Source organism: Urocitellus parryii, chromosome 4 (genome assembly GCF_045843805.1).
Source record: "Urocitellus parryii isolate mUroPar1 chromosome 4, mUroPar1.hap1, whole genome shotgun sequence".
NCBI lineage: Eukaryota > Metazoa > Chordata > Mammalia > Rodentia > Sciuridae > Urocitellus > Urocitellus parryii.
Genome location: NC_135534.1, coordinates 89,055,046 through 89,076,155, shown reverse-complemented (window position 1 = coordinate 89,076,155; position 21,110 = coordinate 89,055,046). Strand labels below are relative to the sequence as shown.

Genomic DNA, 21,110 nt, shown 5'->3' with positions numbered 1-21,110 from the left:
CCCCCAAAATTCATGTGTGTGTGACAATGAAAGAATGTTCAGAGGTGAAATGATTAGATTATGTGAGGTGTAACTATTAATCCATTGACACAGATTAACTAGGTGGTAACTGTAGGCAGGTAGCGTGTAGCAGGAGGAGGTATATCACTTGAGGTGTGCCTTTAGGGTTTGTATTTGTGCCTGATGAGTAGAGCTCTCTCTGCTTCCTTGTTGCCTGGTTCCCACGTTCTAACTGCTTTCCTCCACCCAACCCTTCTGCTATGATGTTCTTATATCTAGAGACCAAGTGTGGACTAAACCTCTGAAATTGTGAACAAAATAGACATTTTTCTCCTTTACTGTTCTCCTCAGATCGTTTGGTCACAGCAACACAAAAGCTAACTAAAACACCCACCCATTACCAAAAGCTCAAATTCAATATTTCTGAGGATTAGAGACAGATTTGAGTATGTGTGTGAGTTTGAGTGTGAGAGAGTTTTATCATATATACTAATTATGGTAAGAAATGCTGCAGGTTGTGTCTTAAAATATTAAGGAGAACTCCTTATCAAAACACTGTATTTCCCATTTATAACTTCAGTTTTTAAGTATCAGAGTTTTGGCACTTCATACATAAAACACATTGTGTGACCATCTCTGATAGCAGAAAACACACCAATAATAATAATGCTTTTCAGTCTACGTATTGTTATTAAAGTATTTTCAAATCTACAAATAATATTCAACTAATAATTTTGTATGGAGTTTAAGATAAAAAAATTGAAGCTGATTTTTCTGGAACAAGATTTTGAAATTAAGCAAATTCAATGTACAGACCCCATGTATTTAAAAATCAAGGTTGTTTTTTTAAAAAACAAGCTGAGTAGATGTCTTCCTATTTCAGATCTCTGGTTGGCATTTGGCAGGATAAGTGTGAGAAGTGTCTTGGAGCTTGCCGTCTCTCTCCATGGACTCTTTCCTATCTAGCATGCTGGCCCTAGCATTTCTTTCTTGTGTTTCTTTGTTAATAGTAAGTCTTTCTATTCAGTCTAAGACGTCCAGTCTTTGCCATCTGCCAGGAGTTTGTGTGTGGGAAGATGTGCCAGGATCCTCTGCCTGGCACCATGTGTCATGGAGCTATTCATACTGAATGATTCTCACACTGAATTCAGACTGTTGTTGCATTTCCTACTCCTTCCCTTCCTGTGCCTTGTGCAGTGTGGGTACCGAGTGTGACTGCCTTGGCCTCCTCCACCTGTAGGCAGGTGCCTCATTCTAAGATCTAAACAGAAAATGACTTAGAGAATACAGAAGGCTTATTAGTGGGCCTTTTTATGCCTCGTTAATGGTCTGTCTTCACGAGAACGATTTTTGGGATGAATGTGTATGCCAGGAATGAAGAAACACTCACCTTGTAACCCATGACTTCTGATTCATTGGCTAAAGGTCTGACCGGCTCCCAGCCCAGAGACACCTGAGAGCCTTGCTGCTCCCACCGGAGGTTGCTAGGTGCTTGACTAGGGGCTGCAAAATAAGCAAAAGTGAACTGACAAGGATTCTTAAATATGTGTCTTCATTTAAATCCTCTCAAGTATTTGAGTCTTTTCACGTGTTTAGTAGTTGGCCAGCCCCCTAGGCTTCCTTCCAGCTGGAGTCAGATAAGGAGGGTTTTGCTCTAGGAGTGTCATTTTAATAGCTCCTCTACTGAGCTTTTGAACTTGAATCCTTTTATCTGCCTTTGGTGTCAGAATCGCTTAGCCTTGTTTCACAGGAAGATAACCTTTATCTACTGTGAATGCAAAAATTTCTGAGCTAGTTTTGGAATTCAGATCTAAGCACTGAAGCAAGACTATGAATCACCACTCCCCACCTGCCTTTGACTCTGCTTATTATGTACCTCACATGGCTTTCAGAAACATGAAAATGTGTTTCCTTTTTGTCTGAAACAAACAAAAGCCCAGGTCACTTACGGGATTTCTTGGTGGTTGCACTCACTTCACTGCTAGGTGGCCCGTATCCAGCTCCATTGTAAGCCCGCACTGTGAAGTGATATAAGGTATTTCCTTCTAATCCTGTCAGGATGATAAATGACTCATTCCCCCTAGTTTTGACTGTTTCTGCTGCATCTTCTTGTTCCATGTCTTTCCAGTAACCAACCTGTCAAGAAATTATCAAATGACAAATTAATTTTGAAGTTTGCCTTGAGATTATGATTGCTTGAATATTTAGAATTTTTTTTTTCTGGATATTGCCTGCAGCCACCCCAGGAAAGAAATCATCCCTGTATGACCCAATTATCAGGACTTACTAATGAGACCAAAATTGCATCCCTGGCCTGATTTGTATGTTTGAATCACCACTACCAAAGCTGCATTCGGCAAAGCAACAAAGGATGAGACCTCACAGCCATGGCCCAGTGGTGTGAAAGAGATACAAATGCACTGTGATATTATTGAAGACTCATTCAAAGAAACTGCAGAAGTGCTTTTCCTTTCACAGGCTATCAGAACAATTTACTGTGTTTCAAAACCAGGAAACCTTGCATGAATTAGGTGAGAAAATAGGTATGAACAATATTTCCTTTTGGGCTTTACATAAAGGTGAATCTCACAAGCTGTATTAGTTCAGTGCAGAGAAGATGAAAGAATACCCACAATATCTTGGAGTAAATCAAGTGTAGATAAATAGTATTATTGGGCTATGGAAGAATGACAGAATGAAACAGCTTTTTATTGCAGCGTGGATTGTGCACTGAGATCATCTTTCCCTGTTTTGAGTTCATGGTGGATGGTCTCATACCTTTGTTTCCCTGTGAAGCTAAGGCTTAACTCTGCTCAAACACTAGAATTTATCCCTGCCTCAATTCATGGAAGATTAATCCTCCTAACACCCTGCACTGTACCCATTTCATCTGCCTTCAAGGGCCTTGTCTACTGTGATATCTAGAAAGCCAAACATTTTCCAGATTTGTTTTCAGCTACAGTTTCTGGTCTACAATGTGAATAGTAAGGAATTTGAATTGGAAGATGCTCTGAAGCATGTGTAGGATTGCCACTTCCATTTGTGACCATAGGAAGTCACTATGGGCTTTGATCTCAAGAATGAACACAGGGAAGAGAGGACTAAAGGGGGCACCTTGAATGAAATTGACCAAATTTATTGTTATATTATGTGCATGTATGAGAATTTAAACATATTTTATTTTGTATAATTATAATGCACAATAGAAATACATAAAATAAATTTTAAAAGAATGAACATGTGGATTGCTATGACTTTTTAAAATTTTATTGATGTATAATGATTACACATAATGGATTCATTGTGACATACTGATTTATGCACATAATTTGGTCACTTTCATTCCCTAGTCCCTCCCTTTGCCCTTTCCTACTCCCTTCCTCTAGTCTCCTGTCTCTACGTAAATGGTCTCTCTTCTAATTGTATGAGATTTCCCCACCTTCACTTTTTTTCCTTTTATTCTCTCCAACCTTCACATTTTTTTTAAATTTTTTTTTTATTGGTCGTTCATAACATTACATAGTTCTTAATACATCATATTACAAAGGGCAACCTTCACATTTTGACAGAAAACATACTCATCCTTGACTTTGATTCTATCTTATTTTACTTAATGTGATGCTCTAAATTTTCATATATGTTCCTGCAAATGACATGGTTACATTCTTCTTTGCGGCTGAATAAAACTCCAGTGTGTGTGAGTGTGTGTGTGTATCTTCTTATCTATTTATTGACTGATGGACACCTACGCTGGTTCCATAGTTTTTCTTTTGTGAAGTATGCTGCTACAAACATGGGTGTGAATGTACCACTGTACTATGCTGGTCTTTAATTCTTTTTGATAAATGAGTAGCAGTGATCCTCATGACATGCTTGCCAGCAATTAGTACTTGTATTCTTGAAGTTTGTAATTCTGATTTGAGTGAGATAAAATCTCAGTGTAGTTTTGATTTGCATTTCACTGATTATTAATGATGATGAACATTTTTTCATATACTTGTTCCTTTGTATTTCTTCTTTTGAGAAGTGCCTATTCAGTTCATTTGTCCATTTATTGATTGGGTTACTTGTTTTTTTTTTTTTTTTAGTGTTAAGTGTTTTGAGTTCTTTATATATGTTTCTAGATATTAATCTTCTTATCAGAAGAGTAGTTGGCACAGATTTTTCCCATTCTGTAGGTTCTCTCTTCATGTTTTTAATTATTTCATTTGCTGTGCAGAAGCTTTTTAATTTGCTGCCATCCCTTATTAATTCTTGCTTCTATTGCCTGAACTTTAGGAGTTCTATTGAAGAATTAAGTTTCAGGCACTTATGTGTTGGATTATTGACCCTGTATTTTCTTCTATAAGTTGAGATGTTTCTTGTCTTGTACCTGGTCTTAGATACATCTTGATCTGACTTTGTTGATGTTGAGAGATGGGGATCTGACTGTGTTAGTCTACATAAGGGCAACAAGTTTTTCCAGTTCCATCTTTTTTTAAAAGAGACTAACTTCAATGTACATTTCTAGCATTTTTGTCAAAGTTCAGATGACCGTACTTGTGTGGTTTTGTCTATTTTCTATTCTGGTCTCTGTATGTATTTTTATGCCACTACTATACTATTTTTTATTATTATAATGTTGCAATTTAATTGAAAATCAGGTATTTGGATACCTCCAGCATTGCTCTTTTTGCTTAGAATTTCTTTGGATATTCTCAGTATTTTATTCTTTTTTATGACTTTTAGGATTTTTTTCTAGTTCTGTGAAAAATGTCATCTTATCACAATATTTCAAAGGACCCAACCAATCTAGGTGCTGTCCTGAGGCAAAGTGAAAGAGAAATAGGGAGAGGACAAAGAAGTTACAAATTTCATCTGAAGCTTTATGAAATGAAGACTGTTATCTGTTGGTCATATTTTTCTTGTATTATTTCATATATATTTATAAGTATGAAAAGACCTTATTCTCATGTTTTACACAGAGCGTGTTATTGCTAAGCGACTTTCTACTACAGTTTATTAGAGGAGGAACAAACTTTCACCCAGAGATTGGACAGATTGACAGATGGAACTTTCTTTGGGCTTCCCGTTATGGGAGAGGGCAGACTGCATTTTAATCTGTGAAAGATATAATTGCATTATGTTTTTATGCAATATCATTGATACAAGTTGATACTTTTGGGGAGCTGATGAATAGGGAAAATAGTGCATATGGATATTAAGTGACTGAATGGATAATGTATAGTACAGTTCAACTGTTCAACATCCATTTCACCCTAATTCTAGTGTGTGTATTATACTGATGGAATACTAAAATTCATATTTCTATGGCTACCTTGCAATTAGAGTCTGGATGTGTTTAGATTCAGTCAGTCAGATGCAGGTGCATGAAATTTGAAAGTTAGAAGTGAAATGAAGGTGAACCTTTTTTTTTTTTTTTTTTTTGCAGGGGCGGGGGGAAGCCCAGTAATGGAGGCATTTGGGCTTCCTTGCAGTAGCATTAATACATGTCTCATTGCTTACCTATTGACCTTATTAGAGTCAAGAGGCAGCTCACAGGGCAGCCATTTTGCTGGTGTAAATCATAGTAGACATAGTGGGATGCTGGAAGTGGCAAGAATAAAATCCCTTGGGATGAGGATGCTTTCCTCAGCGTGGCACCATCTTGATCATGGTGGCCTCCATATGCTTCTGGAGCTGGTGGTTTCTTGATTTTAGAAGACTTCAGTCTCACCTCTAAGGGCTTAGTTCTATTGCTTGGCTTTGAGGGTTATTCTTGAAAGACTACCATGAATTCTGTTGACTTCACAGTCTCAGTAATTTTGTAAGTCAATTATGCCTGTCATAAAACACTCATGCTAAAAGCTAGTTAAAATAAATCAGTTCTTCACAATTAAACCCTGCCTAATATACCTCTGGATCTTTGATTTATATATAACAAAGACTAATAAAATGATCAAATCCTATTTCTTAGCCCCATCTTCCCACTGAATTGAATGAACATAGTTCAGTGACTGAAATTTGAAAATTTCTTTTTACAAATGAGAAAACTTGTTATATGTACAAAATGAGACTAGATTCTTATCACTCACTCTGCACAAAAATCAACTAGAAATGAATCAAAGATTTTCAAAATAGAAACTATGCAAATCCTAGAAGAATAGATAGAGTCAACACTCCAGCATATATGCACAGGCAGTGACTTTCTTAATAGGACCCCTAAAGCTCAGGAAATAATACATGCGATGGCATAAAATTAAAAAGCTTCTGTATAGCAAAGGAAATAATTGAGATTGTGAAGAAAGAACCTACATAATGAGAGAGAAATCTTTGCTAGCCATTCTTCTGATAGAGGATTATATTATATTGTATCCAAAATATAAAGAACTCAAACTTAACACCATAAAACCAAATAACCCAATTAACAAATGGGCAAATAAACTAAAAAATACTTCTCAAAAGAAGAGTTGTAGCCAACAAATATATGAAAAAAATCTTCAACATCATTAGCAATTAGGGAAATGGTAATCAAATCTATACTGACTGATCTCACTCCAGTCAGAATAGCAGCCATGAAGAATACAAATAATAAATGCTGGAAAGTATGTGAATAAAAAAGAACAGTTTGACACTGTTTGTGGGACTGTTAATTAGCAACTACAATAGAAATCAGTATTGAAGTTCCTCAAAAAACTAGGCATGGAACAACCATATGACCCAGCTATGCCACTCCTCAGTAGATTTCCAAAAGATCTAAAATCAACATACTATAAGGCATGCAGCCACATCAATATTTATAGCAGTACAATTCATAATAGCCAAATTATGAAACCAGACTAGGTGTCCATTAATGGATGAATGGTAAATAAAATGCATATATACAGAATGGAGTTTTATTCAACCATATAAAGAATAAAATTGTTATTTGCTGGAACTCAAGAACATTATGTTAAGTGAAATTGGCCAATCTCAAAAGTCAGGCATGTTTTCTGTCATATTGAAGCTAGAGAGGAAAAAGAAAAGGGTGTGGTGGGGGAATCTCATGAAAATTGAAGGAATGTCAGTTGAGTAGAGGAATGGGACCAGGGGAGGGAAAATGAGAAATACTGGGGAATCATATTGGCTAAACTGTATTGCCATATTGTGTGTATTTATGAATATATGACAAATATCACCATTATGTACAACTATAATGCACCAATAAAAATATGGAAAAACTTGATTTTTTTTTGTTCATGACAGTAGAGTATATTTTTACATATGAGTATAACTTTCCATTCTTGTGGTTGTACACTATGTGGAGTTACTCAGGTCATGATTCATATATGAACATAGGAAAGTTATGTCCAATTCATTCTACTATATTTCCTAATCGCATCCCCTCCTTTCCCAGGTTCCTCTTTGTCTAATTCAATGAACTTCTATTCTTTCCTCCCTCCCTCGCTCATTGTGTGTTAGCATCTGCAATATCAGACAAGATAGTTGGAGTTCGGGGTACCATGGCCTTAGACAGTATCTATGTATCAGAAAGAACATTTGGTCTTTGGTTTTCTGGGATTGGCTCATATCACTTAACACGATAGTCCCTAGTACATCCATTTACCAGCAAATGCCATAATTTCATTCTTTATGGCTGAGGAATATTCCACTCTGTATATATATCACATTTTCTTTATCTGTTCATCTGTTGAAGGGCACCTAGGCTGGTTCCACAGTTTGGCTATTGTGAGTTGTGGTGCTATAAACATCCATGTTGCTGAGTCTCTGTAGTATACTGATTCTAAGTCCTTTGGGTATAAACTGAGGAGTGGGATAATTGAACCAAACAGTGGTTCCATTCTAAGTTTTCTAATGAATTTCCATATTGCTTTCCAGAGTGGTTGCACCAATTTGCAGTCCCACCAGCAATGTAAGAGAAAACAATTTTTTAAAGCTTAAAGCTGCTAATATTGTCTTTTATGTGTTGTTGGCCCCATTATTTCCAGTTCCAAAACCTATCTTGCTTGGTCTCTGAGAATATTTTTAACTAAAAAAAAAAAAAAAGAAAAAATCAGTTATTTTCAAACTGCAAAATTGGCTTAGAAACCATTGATGAGCAAATGTGTATTTTTCCTTTCCAGTGATATATCTGATTTCATGTTCTGTTTCAATTTTCCTTAACCAGTTATTTTAAATACAATTAAATATATATTCAGAGGGGGCTGAGCACAGGTAAAGAAACTACAGATTTTGACACAAATATAGACTTCAGTAAAAATTCTGGACTTCTAAGTCAGGTGTGGTGGTGCACTCATGTAATCCCAGCAATTTGGGAGGCTCAGGCAAGGAGTTCAAAGCCAGCCTCAGCAACTTAGTGAGGCTCTAAGCAGCTCAGCAAGAGCCTATCTCTAAATAAAATACAAAAAGTGATGGGGTAGGGTTTAGTGATTAAGACCCCTGGGTTCAATTTCCAGTACCCTGACCCCCAAATTCTGGACTTCTAAATATTGAATGTTTAATGTTCCAATTAACCACCACAAAATTAACCTTCCCATGAAAAATAGAAAATGTTTCTTAAGTAACTCATTGGAAGATAAAGAATTATATGTGCACCAAATGACACCAGAAGTACCAGAATTCATTTATTATTTCCTTTTTTAGTACATATAATATTTAAAAAATACAGAATGAAATAGTTGTTTATTCACACCTTTCTATCATGTGGGAGAGAATCAAAATATGGAGTTTAACATAGTACATCTTTAGTGATTCTTAAGCTGAAATTGCAGTTAAGAGTATTAAAAATCATACAACCAAAGTTGAAACTTTCATTTCATTTCTTTCCTCAGATATTTTATCCACTCATGAAATTTGTACTCTGTGAAATTACTTGCAATGAATGCAGTTAAAACCATTAAAAGATATAAATATTTAAAATTGGAAGCATACACAGCCTGTTTTATTACCCTAGCATAATTGTTTTCCTTTTTTTGTACGTATCCGTTTCTTTATTTTTATGTTTGATGTATTTACGATTGTACTATGACTGATTTAACGTCATATTTCATTCTCTAACATTATGGTTACACATAAATATTTTCCAATTTTTAGAATAATATTCTATAATATGTCTATGTAACATATATAACCATTGTCCTATTATAGAACATGTGGGTAGCTTTCAATTTTTGCTTGGTTAATTAAAATGTTGCCATGGATATCTTCATGTACCTCATTTTCCCCATAGTAGCTTAATTGCCTAAAATAGGACCCACTAAGGATTACATGGGTTACAAAGTTATGAAAAATTTTAATGCAAAAGTTCCACACTGGTTTTCTTTTTCTTTTTCTGTTTGTAGTGAGAATTTTAAGAGTATAGTTTATGGAGACTTTACACTATAAAAATAAATTAATTTGAACATTTTTAACTCTTTAAAATCCTGTAGAACAATAATCACCAAAGAACACATATTTTACATCCCATTTTTGTGAAAAGGTTAAGTCGGGATCCTTGTCTTGTGAGTTTACTACACAATTATTTTTGAAGTATTACTACTTGTTAGGATTGACATATGGGCAACTATGTATCATGAACCTGTGTTGATCATTAAGACGTCATCATCCAAATTTATTAAAGATTTTACAGAATGAACAGCAATACTTCAAGATTTATCCTACAAAAATAACATTATGATGAGAATTTCAAAGAGTATGACTGAAATATAAGCTGACTTCTTTTTGTTTTATCTAACAGAAAATACTTGGTAGGAATATTGAAGAGCTACCTAATCCTTTTTAGATTAAAATATCTTAACATATGTCTAAATAAAAAGTTAACAAATATATCTGATAAATATATTTATAACAAAGACGTTAACTTCATTTAGCCTGAGTAATGACTATAATTTGATTTTTTTTGTATAAGACAATGCTAAAATCTCTAAAATATAATTACTAGATTAGAAATGTCTTGTCTTAGCTCCCATTTTTGCCACTTGATGAAAACACATTCTCTGGTTATTGCAATTTTTTTCTTCCCCTTATGTTGTCATCTAAAATACTACTAGCTCAGAGATTAAAATCATGAAGTTTGAGAATATTGTGAAAGAAGATCTGGTGGACTAGCTTCTGTTGTTGACCTCAGGTTTTTTGGGTTTTTTTGGGTGCTGGGGATCTAACCCAGGGCCTTATGCGTGCTAGGCAAGTGCTCTACCAACTGAGCTATATTCCTAGTCCTTGACCTCAGTTCTTGATAAGGTAGGAGATTCTGCCCAGGAATTCACCTTAGAAGCCTAAGGTGAATTTGAGGCAAGAATTGGAATCAAAGAATATAAAAATGAATTTCACCTAATTTTTTCATTTCATTAAAACCACATTCTCTTCCTGTATTGATATCAATTATGCATCTCTTACAAATAAAATCTATGACACCATATTAAAGAGAGCATAGGAAGTTTTACATGATTTGTTTTTTGGATGGCCTAATATCTTCCCCAGAAATGAAAAAAAAGAAAAGGTATCATTGTAGCTTTTCTCAAATCTTTTCTTAGAAGAAGGGGGAAAAAAGCTTCTTTCAAATCTTAGAAGTAAAGAAAGTGCATCTTCCAGTTGTCAGTAATCTCATTTATGTGAGTGGAAAATATGTTCTTTACAAATTCATGTGTGACAAAGATGACAGAATAGGAACACTGACTATGGAGTTATTAATTTTATTCAAGGTGACAATTAGGTCTTATAACCTTCCTGGTAATCCATAAAAATATAAACAGGTATTATTTTTAGGTAGAGGGGTTCTTTGACTAAGTAGAAATTGTTGAAAATCACAATGAAAGTAAATAATAGTTTACCTGAAAAATAAGTTTATAATCTTTGAAAAGATCTATATTTATAAGATCTTTTTTTAAGATGAGATGGAAATATTAAGACATCATAGCAATGTTGGTCCACAGCAAAGACTCAAATAGTTTGTACAAACTTTCATTTCCAACAAAAATGAATAAATGCAAGAAATTCATCATTCTGTTGTAAGCTCTAGGAAGATCAAGGATTTGAAGCCAGAAGGTCCATATTCAAATCTTACTTTTTTGATATTTGTAATAATAATTGGACATTTACTTCACCAGTGAATCTCTATATCCTTAGTTTGTAAAACACGTAAATCAGTACTCACCTTTTGTTTTATGAATCATTTTTTAAAACAGCTTTCCTAGTTTTACTCAACTACTGAGCTGTTCTTTTTTTCTGATATTTTAATCTCTCTCATTTGTATTTGTAAGTATGTTTTCTTTTTTATCCTTTGTTTTTAAATCTGATTGTTTGATTTTTAAATCTGTTTTTAAGTCTGATTTTCTGATTTTTGTTACTTCCAAATTATTTTTATTTAAAATTGGTATATAATTTTATTAGTGCTGGACAATAAATATGAATTTTTGTCATCTAATACCTTTAAGAGTATAAATTTGAACTTAAATCTACATAACGGCTCTTTCCAGTGGATATTTTTTTTCTTTTTTTTTTTTTTTTTTCATACTATATCTTTTTTATTTTTTTTTTATTTTTTTTTTATTGGTCGTTCATAACATTACATAGTTCTTAATACATCATATTACACAGTTTGATTCAAGTGGATTATGAACTCCCGCTTTTACCCCGTATACAAATTGCTGTATCACATCAGTTACCCTTCCATTGATTGACATATTGCCTTTCTAGTGTCTGATGTATTCTGCTGTCTGTCCTATTGTCTACTATCCCCCCTTCCCTCCCCTCCCCTCCCCTCCCCTTTTCTCTCTCTACCCCTTCTACTGTAAATCATGTCTTCCATTTGTATTCTCTTGACTTACCCCTCCTTACCTCTTATATGACATTTTGTATAACCCTGAGGATCGCCTTCCATTTCCATGCAATTTCCCTTCTCACTCCCTTTCCCTCCCACCTCTCATCCCTGTTTACTGTAAATATTCTTCTCAAGCTCTTCGTCCCTACCCTGTCCTTGTTTACACCCCTTATATCAAAGGAGTCATTTGGTATTTGTTTTTTAAAGATTGACTAGCTTCACTTAGCATAATCTGCTCTACTGCCATCCATTTCCCTCCAAATTCTATAATTTTGTCATTTTTTAATGCAGAGTAATACTCCATAGTGTATAAATGCCACATTTTTTTTATCCATTCATCTATTGAAGGGCATCTAGGCTGGTTCCACAGTCTTGCTATCGTGAATTGAGCTGCTATGAACATCGATGTAGCAGTGTCCCTGTAGCATGCTCTTGTTAGGGCTTTAGGGAATAGACCGAGAAGGGGAATAGCTGGGTCAAATGGGGGTTCCATTCACAGCTTTCCCAGGAATCTCCATACTGCTTTCCAAATTGGCTGCACCAATTTGCAGTCCCACCAGCAATGAACAAGAGTGCCCTTTTCCCCCGCATCCTCTCCAGCACTTATTGTTGTTTGACTTCCTAATGGCTGCCAGTCTTACTGGAGTGAGATGGTATCTTAGGGTAGTTTTGATTTGCATTTCTCTGACTGCTAGCGATGGTGAGCATTTTTTCATGTACTTGTTGATTGATTGTATGTCCTCCTCTGAGAAGTGTCTGTTCAGGTCCTTGGCCCATTTATTGATTGGGTTATTTGTTATCTTATTGTCTAATTTTTTGAGTTCTTTGTATATTCTGGTTATTAGGGCTCTATCTGAAGTGTGTGGAGTAAAGATTTGTTCCCAGGATGTAGGCTCCCTGTTTATCTCTCTTATTGTTTCTTTTGCTGAGAAAAAACTTTTTAGTTTGAGTAAGTCCCATTTGTTGATTCTATTTGTTAACTCTAGCGCTATGGGTGTCCTATTGAGGAATTTGGAGCCCGATCCCACAGCGTGTAGATCGTAACCAACTTTTTCTTCTATCAGATGCCGTGTCTCTGATTTAATATCAAGCTCCTTGATCCATTTTGAGTTAACTTTTGTGCACGGCGAGAGATAGGGATTCAGATTCATTTTGGTGCAAATGGATTTCCAGTTTTCCCAGCACCATTTGTTGAAGATGCTATCCTTCCTCCATTGCATGCTTTTAGCCCCTTTATCAAAAATAAGATAGTTGTAGTTTTGTGGATTGGTTACTGTGTCCTCTATTCTGTACCATTGGTCCACCCGCCTGTTTTGGTACCAGTACCATGCTGTTTTTGTTACTATTGCTCTGTAGTATAGTTTGAAGTCTGGTATCGCTATACCGCCTGATTCACACTTACTGCTTAGTATTGTTTTTGCTATTCTGGGTCTTTTATTATTCCATATGAATTTCATGATTCTTTTATCTATTTCTACAAGATATGCTGTTGGGATTTTGATTGGCATTGCATTGAACTTATAGAGAACTTTTGGTAATATCGCCATTTTGATGATGTTAGTTCTGCCTATCCATGAGCAGGGTATGTTTTTCCATCTTCTAAGGTCTTCTTCTATGTCTTTCTTTAGGGTTCTGTAATTTTCATTGTATAAATCTTTCACCTCTTTTGTTAGGTTGATTCCCAAGTATTTTATTTTTTGGGGGGATATTGTGAATGGAGTAGTTGTCCTCATTTCCGTTTCAGAGGATTTGTCGCTCATATACAGGAATGCCTTTGATTTATGCGTGTTGATCTTATATCCTGCCACTTTGCTGAATTCATTTATTAGCTCGAATAGCTTCTTTGTAGACCCTTTTGGGTCTGCTAGGTATAGAATCATATCATCTGCAAATAGTGATAATTTAAGTTCTTCTTTTCCTATTTTTATGCCTTTAATTTCTTTTGACTGTCTAATTGCTCTGGCCAGTGTTTCGAGGACTATGTTGAACAGAAGTGGTGAGAGAGGGCATCCCTGTCTTGTACCAGATCTTAGAGGGAATGCCTTCAATTTTTCTCCATTCAGAATGATGCTGGCCTGTGGCTTATCATAGATTGCTTTTACAATGTTGAGGTATGATCCTGTTATCCCTAATTTTTCTAGCGTTTTGAACATAAAGGGATGCTGTACTTTGTCGAATGCGAAAAAGCATCTATTGAGATGATCATATGGTTCTTATTTTTAAGTCTATTGATGTGGTGAATAACATTTATTGATTTCCGTATATTAAACCAGCCTTGCATCCCGGGGATGAATCCTACTTGATCATGATGTATAATTTTTTTGATATGTATTTGAATCCGATTCGCCAGAATTTTATTGAGGATTTTTGCGTCAAGGTTCATTAGAGATATTGGTCTGTAGTTTTCCTTCTTTGATGTGTCTTTGTCTGGTTTCGGAATCAGGGTGATGTTGGCCTCGTAGAATGAATTTGGAAGTTCTCCCTCTTTTTCTATTTCCTGAAATAGCTTGAAAAGTATTGGTGTTAGTTCCTCTTTAAAGGTTTTGTAAAACTCTGCTGTATACCCATCCGGTCCTGGGCTTTTCTTAGTTGGTAGTCATTTGATGGTTTCTTCTATTTCCTCTATTGTTATTGGTCTGTTTAGGTTGTCTATAGCCTCCTGGCTCAATCTGGGCAGATCATAGGACTCAAGGAATTTATCTATGCCTTCACTATCTTCTATTTTATTGGAGTATAAGGATTCAAAGTAATTTCTGATTATCTTCTGTATTTCTGAAGTGTCTGTTGTGATATTGTCTTTTTCATCCCGTATGCTAGTAATTTGGGTTCTCTCTCTTCTTCTCTTCGTTAGCATGGCTAAGGGTCTGTCAATTTTATTTATTTTTTCAAAGAACCAGCTTTTAGTTTTGTCAATTTTTTCAATTGTTTCTTTTGTTTCAATTTCATTAATTTCAGCTCTGATTTTAATTATTTCTTGCCTTCTACTTCTTTTGCTGTTGTTTTGCTCTTCTTTTTCTAGGATTTTGAGATGAAGTATGAGATCATTTATTTGTTGGTTTTTTCTTTTTTTGAGGAATGAACTCCAAGCAATGAATTTTCCTCTTAGAACTGCTTTCAATGTGTCCCATAGATTCCGATATGTTGTCTGTGTTTTCATTTAGCTCTAGGAATTTTTTAATTTCCTCCTTGATGTCTTCTAAAACCCATTGATCACTCAGCAACCTATTGTTCATTCTCCAGGTGATGCTTGCTTTTTCCTTTCTTCTTTTATCATTGATTTTCAGTTTCATTCCATTATGATCAGATAAGATGCATGGTATTATCTCTACCCCTTTGTATTGTCTAAGAGTTGCCCTGTGACATAGTATATGGTCTATTTTTGAGAAGGTTCCATGTGCTGCTGAGAAAAAAGTGTAGCTACTTGATGTTGGGTGGTATAGTCTATATATGTCAATTAAGTCTAGGTTGTTAATTGTGTTATTGAGTTCTATAGTTTCCTTATTTAACTTTTGTTTGGAAGATCTGTCCAGTGGTGAGAGAGGTGTGTTGAAGTCTCCCATGATTATTGTATGGTGGTCTATTAGACTCTTGAACTTGAGAAGAGTTTGCTTGATGAATACAGCTGCACCATTATTTGGGGCATATATATTTATGATTGTTATGTCTTGTTGGTGTATGGTTCCCTTGAGCAGTATGAAGTGTCCTTCTATATCCCTTTTGATTAGCTTTGGCTTGAAATCTATTTTATTAGATATGAGTATGGACACTCCTGCTTGTTTCCGCGGTCCATATGAGTGATATGATTTTTCCCAACCTTTCACCTTCAGTCTATGTATATCTTTTCCTATCAAATGCGTCTCCTGTAGACAGCATATTGTTGGGTCTTGTTTTTTGATCCATTCTACTAGCCTGTGTCTCTTAATTGGTGAGTTTAAGCCATTAACATTTAGGGTTATTATTGAGATATGGTTTGTTCTTCTATCCATATTTGTTTATTGATGTTACTAAACCTGATTTGTTATCCTCTTTGACTACTTTCCCCCCTTTACTGTCCTACCTCCCATTGTTGGTTTTCAATGTTGTTTTCCATTTCCTCTTCCTGTAATGTTTTGCCAAGGATTTTTTGAAGAGATGGTTTTCTAGCTGCGAATTCTTTTAACTTTTGTTTATTGTGGAAGGTTTTAATTTCATCTTCTAACCTGAAGCTTAATTTCGCCGGATACACGATTCTTGGTTGGAGCCCATTGTCTTTCAGTGTTTGAAATATGTTATTCCAGGATCTTCTAGCTTTCAGAGTCTGTGTTGAGAGATCAGCTGTTATCCTGATTGGTTTACCCCTAAATGTAATCTGCTTTCTTTCTCTTGTAGCTTTTAAAATTCTCTCCTTATTCTGTATGTTGGACATCTTCATTATAATGTGTCTAGGTGTGGATCTCTTATGATTTTGCATATTCGGCGTCCTGTAGGCTTCTAGGATTTGGGATTCTGTCTCAATCTTCAATTCTGGGAAGTTTTCTCGTATTATTTCACTGAATAGACTGTTTATTCCTTTGGAATGGAGCTCTGTGCCTTCCTGTATCCCAATGACTCTTAAATTTGGTCTTTTGATATTGTCCCATAATTCTTGGATGTTCTGCTCATGGTTTCTTAGCAGACTTGCTGAGCTGTCTATGTTCTTTTCCAGTTGAAATACTTTGTCTTCATTGTCTGATGTTCTCTCTTCTAAGTGATCTACTCTGCTGGTAGTATTCTCAATTGAGTTTTTAAGTTGGTTTATTGTTTCCTGCATTTCTAGAATTTCAATTTGTTTGTTTTTTATTACCTCTATCTCCCTGTGAAATTGATCTTTTACTTCCTGGATTTGTTTGTCAATGTGATCTTTCATTGTCTGATTTTGCTGTCTCATGTCTTCCTTGAGACTCCAGATCATCTGAAGCATGTATATCCTGACCTCTCTATCTGACATTCCATCTGTTGCAGCTATTACCTCTTCTAAAGTTGAGTTGACCTGCATTGCTTGTGGTCCTTTCTTTCCTTGTCTTTTCATACTGCTCGCGTTTCTTTCTGCTTGGTGCAACTGTTGTGTTTTGAAATTTACCCCCTATTTATTTATGTTGCTCTTGTATACTTGAAAAGTCTCCCTTGCAGGTGCGGGCGGCGGCTGTGCCCCTACTCCAATTGGGGTGACGTGTCTACCACGCTGGCGGCTCTCTGGGCCTGTTCCGGGAGTGGAAGGCGGCTCTGCTCTGTCCCTATTCCAATTGGGGTGTCGTGACTACAATGCTGGCAGATCGCTGGGCCTGTTCCGGGCGTGGGCGTAGGGCTTGGCTGGCGGGATTCCACCTAATGGCAGTCCCTAACCTCCCTGCTTGCTAATTAATGGCTTCTCTGAGGCGCCACGCCTTCTGTAGCTGCGGGGCAGGCCGCGCGAATCAGTTGGCCTGGATCTCCGGGGTCCTGCTGCTGGCTGTTTTGATGTTGCAAGCTGTTGGAGAGTGGTGGTGTATCCTTCAGCTTTCCCGGATGGTGGCCGCTGACTGCCTCGGCGGAGTGTCCGCTGTGGGGGATGGGACTGTACCGCTTCCTTCCCCTTCTGAGAACCCGTGCTCGGCCCAAGGGTCCGTGTGGGCTTGGCTGGTGGGATTCCACCTAATGGCCTTCCCTAACCTCCCTGCTTGCCAATTAATGGCTTCACTGAGGCGCCACGCCTTCTGTAGCCGCAGGGCAGGCCACGCGAATCAGTTGGCCTGGATCTCCGGGCCCTGCTGCAGGCTGCTGGGATCCCTGGCACTCTATCACTTTGATTTTTTCTGCTTGCCCCTCCCCCAGCGCTGGCTAGCCAGGTTTCCTTTTGGCTGCTACTGGGAGGAGGGGTTGGAGGTCAGGTGTCTCTGGTTTCCCCCTAGCCTGTATGGAGGCTCAGCTTGATACTCCCTCTCCCGGCAAGCCTAGGAGAGATTTTATGCGAATTCCCGCTGTCTGGGGGGTGAGCTGAATGACACCGACCTGTTTTGATGTCGCACTCTGAAGGAGAGTGGCGGTGTATCCTTCAGCTTTCCCAGATGGTGGCCGCTGACTGCCTCGGCGGAGTGTCCGCTGTGGGGGATGGGACTGTACCGCTTCCTTCCCCTTCTGAGAACCCGTGCTCGGCCCAAGGGTCCGTGTGGGCTTGGCTGGTGGGATTCCACCTAATGGCCTCTGGATATTTTTTTTCCAAAGTTGATTTTTTTTTCAGGATAATAATTATTTTTACTGTGTAGAGAATATGTTTCACTCTCTGGTGTGATAATTCTAAGATATTCATGTCATACTTTTTAGTAATTTTAGGTTCACAGAAAATCGAAAGGTAGATACACAGACTGTTCATTTCTCCCTACTTAACACATGCACAGCCTCCCCCATTATCAACATTCTTCAGTAGAGGGGTAAATTTACTACAACAGGTAATGTTGATATATCATCTTAACAGATTTTTGTTAGTTGCTAAGTTTAAAAAATACAACTCTTGGGGAATGGAAGTATAGCTTAAAGGTAGAGTTTGTGCTTACTATGCATGAGGCTCTGGATTGAATACCCAAGACCTCCACCCCTTCTTCAAACTCCCCCTCCCCAAACAAAAAACCCAAACATTTTATACTCATTTCTGTATCTTTAAATGTACCTAGTGAACACTGCTCATTCAATGCCACTCTCCTTAAATTTAATAGACACCACTCTATTTTCTGCTATTAAACACTGTAGAATCATTTTTATTTTTACACCTATGAAAGTAACTTTTTTAAAATCAGAGTTTATAGATTTTTAAATAATCAAAATGTATATTGAAGTGTAAAATTTCACCCGGACCTGAGTTTTTGGAAGTTACAAATTCAGCTGCTTGTTCAAAATTATTTTTCGAATATGTATTACTTGCCAGACACTTAGTCCTCAGTTGCCTGCAGGCAAACGATGAGTCAAAGTAGATGTGGTCCTCATGTTCCTTAGAGCTTACAATCTCCTTTAGGGCACCAGCCACAGAACAAAAACTATATAAACAAATGTGTAAGTGTGGTTTTGATAGACCTTGTGGAAAGCTGAATATTGTCAGAGATCTGCCATGGAGGACTGGACCCAGTAAGGCGGGGATGGCCAAGGGAGTCTGCTAGGGTAGAGACGGTTGAGTAGGAGCTAAGCAGTCAACCAGGGAGGGAAGGGCCAGGAAAGGTGTGTGCAGTGTGGAGAGAGGAGCACAGGGCCCACAAAGGCCTGATAAATGTCCAGTTAGGCTGATAGAGGGTGGGAGTTAGTGTGGCAACACCTGATGCTAGAGATGAAGGGTGCAGCTAGGTCTTGTACTTGGCTATGTGAAGGTGTTAGGATTAATAACAAATATGTCCTAACAGCAAGTGTAACACACTGAAGGCTTTTAAGCAGGGATAAAAGTGGGAGAGCACATGTGATCAGATTTGTGTTTTGAAAAGATACACGCAGCAATCAAACTTTTGTATGTTTTAAAATACACAAATCAGGTCATTCCTTCGCTATTAGGATAGACTTCCTAGGGTACTGAGAATAAACTCCAACGTCCTCCCGGTCCTCCCCATGGCTTGCAAGGTTCTGCCTATTGTAACCTCTATATCCTGTTTCCACCTCATCTTAAATCTCATCTCACTTTGTCCACCACCTTCCAGGAACAGAGGGCTCAAGTACTCGACCGCCTGCTGGGTTTAGAGCCTGGGAGTCTTTCATACTGGCCCAGAAAGCTCCTCTCTCAGCTGCCTCCTCTCTTCCTGGAGGTTTCAGTTCAACCTAAAACCACCCCTCCCTTTGTCTGTCTCTTTTATTAATATTATTACTTATAATTATCACTATACATAATTATCCTCATTTATCTGTTTAATCATTTGCTTTGTGATGGATACATAGAAGCACTTAACAATCTGTTTTAGTGAGTAAATAATGATGTCATGAAGAACAGATTGGGAAGGGGCCAGAATGCATATAGGAGATAATTCTGGAGTACAGGCTAGAAATGAGGACAGCCTGGAGTTGGGTTACAGTAGTGGACCTGGAGAGGTGTATAGGGTCAAGAAATATTTACAGAAATTAACACTTTGGAGGGTTATGGAGATGATAAATGCGGAACATTTAAGATTTTAGTATTTGCTGAAATGCTGTGGAATGTCTCTGTGTTCATAACATAGGCATTTTTGGGGTTGCATTATTTTGAGATTTTTATTTACTTTAATTGTTTTTTAGTGCTTTGCTCCATATATTCTGTCTCTTCTGCAGATACCTATTGTTTATAGACGAAAACTCTTTTGTCCTTCATATCTGCCATCTTCTATCTCTTTTTAAAATATATTTTCCTTATTCATTGACTTTGCATTTTGGGATAATTTCTCACATTTGTACTCTGAAGCACTGGTTTAAATATTTAGCAGTAAGAAGTTTGCATCTTGCAGCTTCCAATGAATATTTTATTTTAGTGACTTTGGTTTTGATTTTATTACATTTTCTTCATATTCTGAACTGCTCTTTAAATATAGAAGAACTATTCTTGTTTATCTCATGGAGATCTAGAACTGTATGTTTAAAATTTTTCTTTGATTTATACAAAAAAACTTTTATAGGGAAAGGAATTAATACTTAGTCTTACCATTTGTTTCTTTGCTTCAAAGATTTTTCTTCTAATAACCCTTAGATTTTACCCAAATGAATTTTAAGTGGATATGTGTTCTAAAAGGGAATCAAAGGTTTATTTGAATGGGGAGACTTGCATTTCTACACTATATTTTTTCTGTACTGGTCCATGCTGTGCAGTAGATGCCAGATTATTGGTTGTTATGGTAAAACTCCACTGATATTCTCCAGAAAACACACACACAAAAAACCAACCCAGGCCTGAGCTGAGAGACAGAGCTTCATGAGCCTGGATGTAGTTTGTTTCATTGAAGAAAAGATGAAGGAGGAGGAGGCCAGAGGCTATTTCATTGCTTGCTTGCACCTAGAAAATGGGATTTTGAGGCTGGGTCATTGCACAAAGATGAAAGGAAAGAAAAACCAGAAAACACTGTAATAATTTTGTTTCATACCACTCACTGTGATTGCAGTGAGGATTGTCTCTCTCCTCAGGGTTTCATGGGTACTTTAAGGGGAATCAAGGAAAGCTGATTTTCTATGCTTCCAAACTGAGGGTTAGAAGGCAGACATATCACTGCTAGTGTACTTTCTCTACTGATTTCTCAGCTTCAGATGCATTTTAAAATACTATAACCATCTTCCTATGAATTCTTAAATTACCGTTTACATTTCTCTTTCCTTATGCAACATG

The 21,110-nt window shown here is 36.9% G+C and overlaps 1 protein-coding gene across 1 annotated transcript in view; it reads right to left on the bottom strand.

The window, feature by feature from the left end:
- The window catches only part of Cntn5 (contactin 5), a 663,533-nt gene that overhangs the window by 9,144 nt on the left and 633,279 nt on the right, over positions 1-21,110 (bottom strand). The window contains exons 20-21 of the mRNA XM_077797318.1: positions 1,950-2,136; positions 1,391-1,503 (exon numbers count right to left, since the gene is read on the bottom strand). Of these exons, the coding sequence (XP_077653444.1) occupies positions 1,391-1,503; positions 1,950-2,136 (300 nt within the window). The remainder of the gene's footprint in view (positions 1-1,390; positions 1,504-1,949; positions 2,137-21,110) is intronic.